Source organism: Perkinsus marinus (assembly GCF_000006405.1).
Source record: "Perkinsus marinus ATCC 50983 genomic scaffold scf_1104296938182, whole genome shotgun sequence".
NCBI lineage: Eukaryota > Perkinsozoa > Perkinsida > Perkinsidae > Perkinsus > Perkinsus marinus.
The window spans coordinates 1-10,643 of NW_003213568.1; the positions used below are offsets into that span (position 1 = coordinate 1).

A 10,643-nucleotide genomic window follows, 5' to 3' on the forward strand; every position below is an offset into this window, starting at 1 on the left:
GAAATGAATGTTCCATCCCGCTAATTCAGGATCCCTTGCCACTGAATCCCTGGCAATCGCATTATCGGCTACCACCACTGCGAATCCGCCTTCTCTCCTCTGAGCCCTTCTGATCGCTGCCGCAATACTTGAGGAAGTCTGATCTGGTATGGTGATCCACACCACGCTATATGTCATGAGGCAGACCACAGACAGATAGAGCAGACCCGATCCCAACGTAATGGCATCCACCGACACAGCATAAAAGGGTTCCTTACCTGCTCTCAATAGATTCTCTGGTGAAAGATCCGAGATACCCGCCCCTGAGAGCCCCGGCGATATTCTCCACTCCCGCTTGGCATTCTTGAGCTGACAAGTAACACATACTGCAAGCTCATCATTCGCAAGTCGCTTCAATGACGGTGCGAAGAAACCAAACTCTATCGCTCTCTCTACACTGGCATTCCGGCTCGCATGCCGCAGCTTCCTGTGAGCACTACGAATGAGTAATCGCCTGAAACCCATCCTCATCTTTGGTACATAAAACGCCCAACTGGTAGCCCCATCTGCGCCATTAATCAGATAGCGTGCTATGCCATCATCATCAATCCTTATGCATACCAATGATCGGAGTGCCTTGGCATCCATTCCATCTGCCCATCCCAGCTGCAGCGATCTCGAAAAAGATATCTTGTCTTCTTCCTGATATGCCACTGGATACTGCACATCTGAGAGTGGATACCCCGCAACCGCTCTTCTCCACAAGATGAAGGAGAAACGTAGGGCTTTCCATACTTGGAGAGCCGCATCGACATCGTACGATACCAGCGCCAACTCATCCGCAAGACTCGGACATTCCCCTCCTCTCCGACCGTGCGATGATGTTTCCTCCGGAACATAACACAATCGGTCGGCAGAGCTGGGTAGTTCACCTAGTCTGCCCACGATATCATCCACTGCCTGCGCCACGCTGAGAGGTTCATCTAGATACTCCTGTAGAGCTCTTCCTATCTGAACGCCATTAGCACATTTCCTCTGTAGTAGACGAGACAACTCATCCGCTCTAGTATTTCGACAGCCTTGGAGATGTTCGATCTCAACAACCACGTCACAATTATTTCTTATGAAACTGATTTCCTCTTTTATTGCATCAGCGAGCCTAACGATCGATCTCAATTCCAGTGCCTTGCAAGGGGGATTCTCATTGCACCAGCGGATCGAAGCGAAATTATCACCTTTGATTGAGAGCTTACACGTGCCTTGTGTGCCGAGTCTATGGTGTGAGCCTCTCCAATATCCCAGAAATCTCGCTGTTCGACTCACCCCTTCGAACATCGCTCTCAACTCTCGCCTATTCGAGTGCCACACCGCTTCTCTATTGGTTCACCTCCCTGCGGATGCCAAAATCTCAAAACAACTTCCCTTACTATCCGAAAGGTACTCAAAGATTCCCTCCTGTCTGGTCGCCCACAGGCTGAACCCCCACCCTAATAATGATTAGTCGGTCTCCAGAACCAAAAACATATTTTCTTCTCCCCCCTGGAGAGATGATATATGCATACAGCTTAGGGACGGCTCTTTCTCTGCCACCCATTTCCTAGTCTCTTCGAAAACCATTCGAACTCCCTCGCTCATGTCCTGCAATGTGAACTCCCTATCCCACGGAAGGCTACTAAAACTCTTCCCCACTATGGCCCGTAATACATCCCCTAAAAGCCTGAGTGTTGGATGCCCTTGGACACTATCATGAGCCAACGCTCCCGCACACGCAAATGTACCACTTTTTGTCCAAGTGGAGGATTTCAGAAACTCTCTTACTGTCGACCACCTCTGCGTCAGTTTGCAGTCAATCAGCATCCTTTCATCTTCCAGACAGATCCCCACCCCTAATAAAGTGCCCTCCGCACTCAAAGGAATAGAGATGCTATATCTCTCGCAATACTGTCGGAACTGTTCCCCGTTTCCTGGCCTGACTACCGCCCACAACTTGTCACACTGTGCCACGAATCCCAGGTACCTCAGAATCGTAAACAGAAGGGAAAACGCCCTGACGATCCCCTCCACTCCTCCACCTTGAATGACAATGTCATCCATGTAGAAGAGAATGAACAAGAATACAAATCTTTGGCCCCATGAAAGTTCTCTCATCAACTCCAACATCGTCGCCACTATCTCCTTGACGGCCCCCTGGAGACAACCAGCTCCAAAATGCAGCCCGAAGGCCACTCTATCCGACACAAACTCCCCTATCGCGGTGGCAAGCAACACCCAGTGCGCTAAGAGCCTGCATCTATAATATGCCTTTTGGAGATCTGCAACAATCATATCCTCACCGTTGAGTCGCACCGCAATGAGTATATCTGACGTTGCCCGTCGTGACGATGATACTCCTCCCAGACTCGCATTGACTCCTCTACAATCCAAGACAAGTCGTGGTTTCTTTTCTAGCTGTGTGAGAAAGATGGGAGATGCTGGCAGGCATTCCCTCTCTTGAGAGTGCTCCTCGCTTTTCAGCTCCGATCTCCTTATCCACCACCCTCTCGCTACAAACTATTGAACCAGATCCTGGTACACCCGTTGATGAGTCCCTGAGAGCTTATTGTACGCAGCCCTCTCATATCTGGGTACACGAAGTTCTCTCATCGCCTTATCGTCTCTCTTCGGGAGATCTATATACACCGCCGCTTCCTGCCCTTCGCAGTCTGCCCGGCTGTCTCCCCTCAACTTCCTGAAAGACACTCTGTATTCTCGAAGGCCCTCATCCTCCAGGTCCCCTTTTCCCACAAGCGTCGACACAGCAACTCTGGCGACTTCCCGTTCCTGTGGTGGAAGCACTGGAAAAATAATCTTACCCTCTCCCTGAGGTGATGGTTGAGTTCCTACTCCTTGTCCTTTTCCCGGAGTATCAAGATATCTTATCACATTGTCCTGCACGTACCTCACCACATCAATGGTATCTGCTGCACAATCATCCACCAATTTTTCTCCATCCATGCTGATGGTTCTCTTCGATCGAGACACCGTTCCCGTTGCTAGGTCCAACTGCAATCCCACTCTGCTGCCAATATCCCTGCCTATTAGCAGACCGACCTCGTCCTCTATCTGCTCTGAGTACAACACTCGGACTATATGAGGTCCAGCAGTGATTGTCTCCCCTTCGAGCCATAAGGTAAGGTATACTTCGGCCTCCTGGGTGATAGCTGTGCGGCTCCCATCCGCCAGCTTAGCCCACTTCGCCACCTTAGTAGTTGGTATGCAATCTCGCCTCGCTCTTCTATCCTTCGGTAAACATAAGTATGTGCGTCCCGCTCCTGGGTCTATCGTCCCTTTCACTCCCAAAATTCTATACTTCGGATCTACTGCACTCACTATATCGGTTCTGACCTGTAACTCTACTGGAACCTCTAAGTAGATCAAGCACACTTTATCATCCAGCTCTTCCCTGACTACTTCTTCTACTACTATCTTTTCCTCCTCCTCTATCTTATCTAGAGCAGGAAAGCCTTCCCCTTGGCTACCTCCTTTATCTAATGTGGAGCAAGATGAATCTAAGGCCGCAACGCGATATCCACGAATCACATTCGGCCCTCCCCGTTTCCCTGGCTTTTGAAAACAAAAGGTCTTACCCTGAACTTCTGCTTCAGTTGGTCATCCCCTGCGACTTTGGCCATCAACGCCTTGCCCTTGACCTCAATAAGGTCACCTCATCGCTATATCCCACGACTGCCCCAACCACCTTTCCGACTTTCTGCCCCTGGCCTTTTCCTCTACTACGCAAAGGTCTCCAGTCATCTGGTTGGAAAGTCTTCTTTATCTCCTGTTCGTTCCACTCCTTGACTGTGACAACGAACGAAGCTTTGAAACCTTTTGCCCATGACTCCAGTGACTGCTTTGGGGGATGTGGAGAAGTTGCACTACCCGATCCTTGTGATACCGCCATCCCAACCCCCTGCTGACTCGTCGGCTGAGCTATTAGCGCCACCTTGTCCGTCTCTCTCCTGGTGGTGTCCTCAGAGGTCCTGCTGACATCTCTGATGATGTCCACCACTGTGATACCGTCCGTAATCACATCTCCCACCTCCAGAGAGAAAGGTAAAAGTGTCTCCCAATCCTCCTCACTGACGTCTCTGTAAGAGCCACGCTGTGACCTCGCCTCCCTCTTCACTTCCGAGATCACTTTCTCCGCTACTCCACTTGGCAAGGTATTCACTATCGCTCTGACCACCCTGAACATCTCACTCTTATCCTTATACGCCTTATGACACCGAAGTACAATCGTCTCAGCCGAGTCCAAGAACTGATCTACTTTACCAGGACCCCCATAGCTGAGCTTTGCTAGTGACTCTCGGATGTTCCCAATTATCGCCGTTCTCTTACAAAATCGACAACGTAGCTGATCTTTGATTCTCTCCCAACAATACTTGGATCTCTGAGCCGCTCTTTTCGCACAGTCCCTCACTGCTCCCGACGGAAGAGTGGTAAGTAGTTTTCCCACACATGCCATCCGGAATCCGGATATCATCACGTACTTTGAACAGTAACCGTGCATCAGTGCCCTTTGAATAGCTACCAGCCCCAGATTCTTGTAAAATTCCCTCAACAACCTCAAAATGAGAATCTAGATCAAGGATATCCTCACACTGTGGCAATGCTAACTTCGAAACCCCCTGTGTATTGATCCCTACTCTGGGTTCCCGTCGCACATATCCCCTCTGGCTCGACACACCATAATCCCTACCCTCATTTGTGAGACTCTGTGGCACTGGCATTTCAGCTAACAATCTTGGAGATGCATTCGCGACTACTACGCTAGCGCGGCGAGTTTCCCCCCTACCTGGGACTGTCCTTGAGTCTCTCGTTCCGCAGTTGTCCTTGTGGTCCGCATTCTCAGTTCTTGGTTTGATCTCGTCTTCGGACTGATGAAACTTCTCCTTTCCTGATACCGTAGGTAAGTAGACCTCCGAAGTAGAAGTACCATCACGAGCGTCATAAGAAAAAACCGATCGCGATGCCCTAGAGCGGTGCTCTTCCTTCCCCAATTCGGACACCACTCCTTGTCTCAGCTCCTGTAACTCTGCGATATCTTTCTCTGCTCTCCGAAGTTGATCGTGCAGAAGACTCTCCTGTATCTCTAATGTCGCCAGCTCTTCAGTGGTTTCCTGGTCCTCTGGTACGATGATGCATTCCATCGCCGCTTGGACCTTCTGAATTTTGCCTCTCAATCTGCCTCGTAGGACTCTCCTTTTCGTGAGCTCTTTCTTGTAGGACTCTTCATCCTTTAAGAGTGCTCCCATGGTACTGCTAGCCGCTTCGGATTTGCTATCCGCGTCGTCCATCTTGAGCGTCGAACCGCCACCAGCTGTCACCATGTTACGGTCGGCCGACTCGGTTGGTTTGGACGGTTCCTCAACGCGACTAGTACTCATGTGAAAATGGAGAGTAAAAATACAGACTTGAGCCAGATGGCTACGGAGTTATCTCACATGCTCATAATATCAATTTAATTAGCAACAATGATAACTCAAACACCTAATCTCAGCCTCATATATCTATCCTCTGGCCTTCCTGCCTGCCGTTACTCACTGGAGCATTTCGCGCACGCCCGATAATAATAACAGATCATTCGGTGCCGCGACAATACGAGTGCGTGTGTCCTCCTACATTTATCTACTGTACAGGCTACAACCAAAAATTTGGACCCCATCGATTGCATCCAAATTCCAAAGGATGTCGTGTACCAATACGATGATATAGCAACTTCTCGAGCAACTTGTCGATAGAACACAACCAAGGGGCAGTAATAGATAGAGCTTAACCACTTCTCTGTCCCCCGGCATGTGCGCTCGCCATAACAGTCGATAATCTTTCTGTGTTGTTGCCTACGTGTGCAACTGAGTCTTAGGACTCCTAAGACTCCTAAGTTAGGAGCCACACGATCTGGTCCTCCCCACATATGTTGATTATATGACAGTTTCTCATCAACCTTGTTAAACGTATAAATAGCTAAGAATGGGACAACGGTATTGAGCTAGGGGACACTGTGTCCCGGACACATTATTATGGCGAGCGCGAAACACAGTATATTCATCGTGTCATACGAGTGCGTATACCCTACATTTGTTTACCGTAGGAGATTCTGATTGTTAGGTCGATTTCGAGATTCAGCGTGACCCAGTGAGAGTGGCATCTCATCGATGGCATCCCAATTCGAGCATTCCAAGCGCATAGGATATACCATATCGTCTCACTCACTCCGAGTGTGACATTTTGACGTGTCACATCAGTGTGCTGCTTAATCGCGCGGGAAGTTGGTCAAGTGTCGGTGACTCACGCTGCCAGGGAAAATTCGAGACTCAGCATAATGTATTGGAACTAGTGTCGAGGAGGTGGCATCGATATCTCCATGCTCCGAGCACATAGGGTATACCGCACCACCTCCGCTCAACTGTCTCTCTGTCCCTTGGCGAGAGCGCTCGCCACAACAATCGACCATCCTTGCGTGTTGTTGTTCGTGTTGCGTGAAGCTGAGCCCTGAAGTGCCCGGCCTGTGCGGTGTACCTGTGCTCGTCGTACCGCACCATTATTGGCTGGTCATCGTTATTATACAGCATAGGGTGGAGCTTTATGACGATCCTAGGTTGAAGAGTAGCCCGACCATACAGTGTAGACGGTAGTAACGTCATGACCATGGGAAGGGTAGCAATTTCCATAGTGCTAGGGAACGCAATGGCTGTGAATACACCAATTCTCTTTCCCTCTCTCGGAGAGGAGGTAGTCTCGACGTAGTTACGTGGACATGACGAAAACACTGAGGGCAAAATATAAGGAGTTATGGGCCAAATTGTTGCCGCGTTGAGCGTGATTTGTTTTTCAGCAGTTGTAGTTGAGTACTTTCCATCCACGTTGCTGGTCCGACCACTCCCCAAGTTCCAATAAGACCCGATGTCCACTTCTCGGTTCGTCATCGGCATTGTGGTTAACATTGTTGGTGCTATTACCACTAATTTCGGTACTGTTCTCATGAAGTACCATACAGCCGTGAAGCACGGCAAAGGGCACTCCCTCATAATAGGGCTGATCCTCTTTTGCATAGGCTCCGTTCTGACCTTCGGGTCCTTTGCATTTGCCCCTCAGTCCTTGTTGAGTGGTATTTCTGCGATTCAGTTCGTGTCCAATCTCTTCTTCGTGCACTACTTCCTCCAAGAACCCTTCACCGTCTTCAACGTTTGCGGTACAGTGGTTATCATTGGAGCAATAGTCATGCTGGTGGTATCCTCGACCAAGTCTGAGGCCATCAACAACGTTGACCAAATGTTCAACGATTTCTACTTTTCGGCGACTCACGGCTACTTTGTGCTGGGATTGTTGCTGCTTATATGCTTCATTGCTTTTGCCTTTTGGATGAGGACTGGTGCTCCCATTCTGTGGTTTACTCGTTCCAAATGGCCCAAGAGGATACAGTGGGAGCTCTCCTTGCCAAGATCCCACAATAGAGTTACCCGCTTCCTAGTCCCCAGCGGGTACACCTTTTGTGTAGCAGCAGTAGGGGCCCAGTCCGTGGTGTCGGGCAAAGTGCTATCACTCATAGTGACCCAGGCTTTCGGTGGCCAAGTTTCACAGCTGTACCAGGGTAGAACATTCCTAGTGCTCTTCGCATGGCTTTTCGCGGCTGTTTTCTGGGTAATTCATCTCAACCGAGCGCTGAGAATATTCCCGGGAGCATTCCTGGTACCACTAACACAAGTTTGTTGGACCCTCTCTACCATGTTATCTGGCGGTATTGTATTCAAAGAATTTGTGGCTATGCAATCGTGGCAGTTGGGTGTATTCTTCAGCGGTACTGGAGTCCTCTTCTTTGGAGTGTTCCTCCTTAGTCCGAGGACCAGTGAGGATGATCAGGAGGCAGCTGCAAGACGACGAAGCTCTATTGTTAGTAGTCAGAATCTAGTCACTCGCAGTGAGGCAGGTCTCAGTACAGTGAGTATTCCCGGCACTCCTGTTAGTGGCAACAACCTAAGCCTCCCTCAACACGGAGGCAACCTGTCTCCTGTCCCGCGGCACCCTGTGCTCCCCCCGAAGCGAGTCGGTAGGATGGGTTCTGACGCTACTGTTGCCGCTGATGGCGAGTTTACTTATCATACTTCGAGTCTATCCCCACCAGCGAGACGTAGGACTTCCACTATACGGTCCAAGTCGATCTCAGAAGGCTGCGGTCCGACTTTAGTAACGTATGATAATGATGACCCAGCCGCCCCACCACCTCCACCTTCACTAAGTGGCTCGAGGAGTCCTGGTGGGACCAGCGTCACGAGGCAGCGTACTCTCACCAGAATTATGTCGGCAATGACTGTTGATGCTGCAGCGGAAATTCGTCGGGAGGAAGGAGCTGATCTCGGCGGGTTCGTCATAGAGCCCAGGAAGGAACATCATCACCATCACTATCACAAGGGGGAGTCGACCCGCTCGATCGAAGAGAGCGGTCGGGAAGAGTCGGCAGCAGCTGAGCCGGCTAATGATGCTGAGCTCGAAAGAAGACGTTCTTTCCGACTGACGTCGGTCTCGGTGAGGACAAGTCCTAGTGACTTGGATCACACTTTCCCCGACCCACCTTACTTGAGACTGAGCAAGTGGTGGACTCGCAAGAAAAGGCAGAGAGCTGAGAAGAGGCGGTTGGAGAGGAGGACTCGGCAGAGAGAAAGTCGAAATGGTGACAATAAAGCGTCACGATCGACTGATACTCCCCGCGATTCTGGTGACCAAGGAGATGACTTCACGTCTGTTATCAGTGAGAGCAACAACGACTTGGAAACTGGTCTCAGAGGAGGAGGACGTTAAAAGTCTTATATAGTCGAGGACTGGTGCTCAAGCTCTCGAGGACATCTCAAAGAAGCTCAGCCCCCGGGTACCACCTTCTGATACACCAATTGAGTCGATGATCTTCACTTCGTCTGTTGCAGGTCGATGTTGAGCCCATTCCAGCTTCGCAGATTAGTGTTAATATATAATCATAACCCCCTGCTTATGGTACTCCGCCTCCCCTGTGTTTCTACATCATATGGTAGCGTTTGTATCATCGACTCAGCAGTTGTACACCATGAGAAGTGGTTCAAGCAAATGTAGTTATCATCCATTATAGTGTGTTGGACCACCTCGCGTCCATTGTATACTCGTTATCTACTTCTAGTGCTGCTACTTGGCGTTGTTGTCGGTAATGTGTTATGACTTTTTGTGGGAATGATGAGTGAAACTGTTTTGGTCGGAGTGATGGTCACGGCTCTATTGTTGGGTGAAGAAGGGCAGCAGCACCACCGTTTATTGTTACATAATTATTACCATTCGTTTTTACTATTTCATTCCAAGTTGTTCCTGTTGCGTTCACGAGTTGAAATGGTCACCAACGAGGTATACCCGACGACACGCGGCTGAGTCCTATCACTGGGACATCTGCACACAAGTGTCAGGACACTGTGATATAAACCTGCAAGGAATAGTGTCTCTAAAGCTTCCCCAAGCTATGCTCGAACTTGAACATAACAGTTGTTGACCATATAGAAAAAAGCTGGATTCTTAGAACGATGAGCATCTTTGCTTCACCTCAGTATTCTTACTTCATAAGCGTTTGTTAACCATGGTTGCTCTTAAGCTCTATTACTTCGAAGCTGGTCCGGCTGATCCTATCAGACTCATCTTCGCCATTTCTGGTAGCGTTATATTTCGGTACTGGTCTTCCTTAGTCTGAGTCGTTACAGGTATGAAGTTCGTCGATGAGAGGATTCAGATGGATCAGTGGCCTGCGTTGAAGGCTTCTGGGAAGTTCCCTCTTGGGCAGTTGCCAGTACTCGAGTTCGAGGACGGCACTCAGATCACTCAGAATCAGGCCATTATGAGATATGTTGCTGCAGTAGGTTCGCAGTTTAGTCAAGTCCCGACTCGTGGCTTGTCGATTCGGCAGTGACCATTCGTTGTCCTTTTTCAGCTCAATCCTTCTACCGGCTTGTATCCCCTTGACCTCAAGCAAAGGTTCCGTGTTGATGAGATGATGGATATTGTCAAGGACATCCAGTCGAGTTTCTTCATGGTTATGAAGGCACCAGAAGGAGAGGAGAGAGGCGCTGCTCAGAATGTGAGTGATGGTTTATCAGGTCTACTGACTCGACCTGAATGAGATGATTGTCTGTACAACATCTCTTTCCCTCAGAACCTATACAAGAAGGTGCTCCCCTTCTTCTTCAGCAAGATAGAGGAGCGTATGGGAGATCATGAGTACACCGCCGGTGATGCATTGACTATTGCGGATCTCGTAAGTCGGTATTCCGATCTCGTTAATTAGCTCGTCTTCAATGTAGGCACTTTACGGCATTTACGAATTGCTCCATCTCCCCTTCGTGGGCGGTCTCCCAGAAGATTTATTTACACCCTACACCAAAATAACGCGCGTTTTCGACGCTATCAAGACCCATCCAGCTGTTAAGCTTTGGGAAGAGAAGCACGAAGTGATGACTCAGTAACTCTCTATCCATTCTTAATTTACATACTGTCGGCAATGATCGCAAGACTCGCTCAAAATGTGAGGATCTTTTGCCCTTTTCTCTCTATTGAGGTTCATTTTCTTCTCAATGAGTAGTTTACCGTGTTGCTCAATTGAGGGAGTGCTGTGTAGTGAT

At 49.3% G+C, this 10,643-nt stretch overlaps 3 protein-coding genes across 3 annotated transcripts; 2 read left to right on the forward strand and 1 right to left on the reverse strand.

Annotated features, from left to right (window-relative positions):
- Positions 1–3,467: 3,467 nt before the first annotated feature.
- Pmar_PMAR015430 (hypothetical protein) lies at positions 3,468–5,405 on the reverse strand (the record flags this gene model as incomplete). Its single annotated transcript, XM_002782804.1, has 4 exons — positions 3,468–3,506; positions 3,606–3,668; positions 3,716–4,545; positions 4,814–5,405. 4 exons carry the CDS (start codon positions 5,403–5,405, stop codon positions 3,468–3,470), a joined length of 1,524 nt encoding a protein of 507 aa, XP_002782850.1.
- Positions 5,406–6,916: 1,511 nt separating this feature from the next.
- On the forward strand, positions 6,917–9,309 carry Pmar_PMAR015431 (conserved hypothetical protein). The gene has a single exon (XM_002782805.1). It carries the CDS (start codon positions 6,922–6,924, stop codon positions 8,812–8,814), a length of 1,893 nt encoding a protein of 630 aa, XP_002782851.1. The 5' UTR covers positions 6,917–6,921; the 3' UTR covers positions 8,815–9,309.
- A 298-nt stretch (positions 9,310–9,607) lies between these two features.
- On the forward strand, positions 9,608–10,487 carry Pmar_PMAR015432 (Glutathione S-transferase, putative; the record flags this gene model as incomplete). Its single annotated transcript, XM_002782806.1, has 5 exons — positions 9,608–9,680; positions 9,729–9,880; positions 9,956–10,102; positions 10,178–10,279; positions 10,326–10,487. 5 exons carry the CDS (start codon positions 9,608–9,610, stop codon positions 10,485–10,487), a joined length of 636 nt encoding a protein of 211 aa, XP_002782852.1.
- Positions 10,488–10,643: the final 156 nt, after the last annotated feature.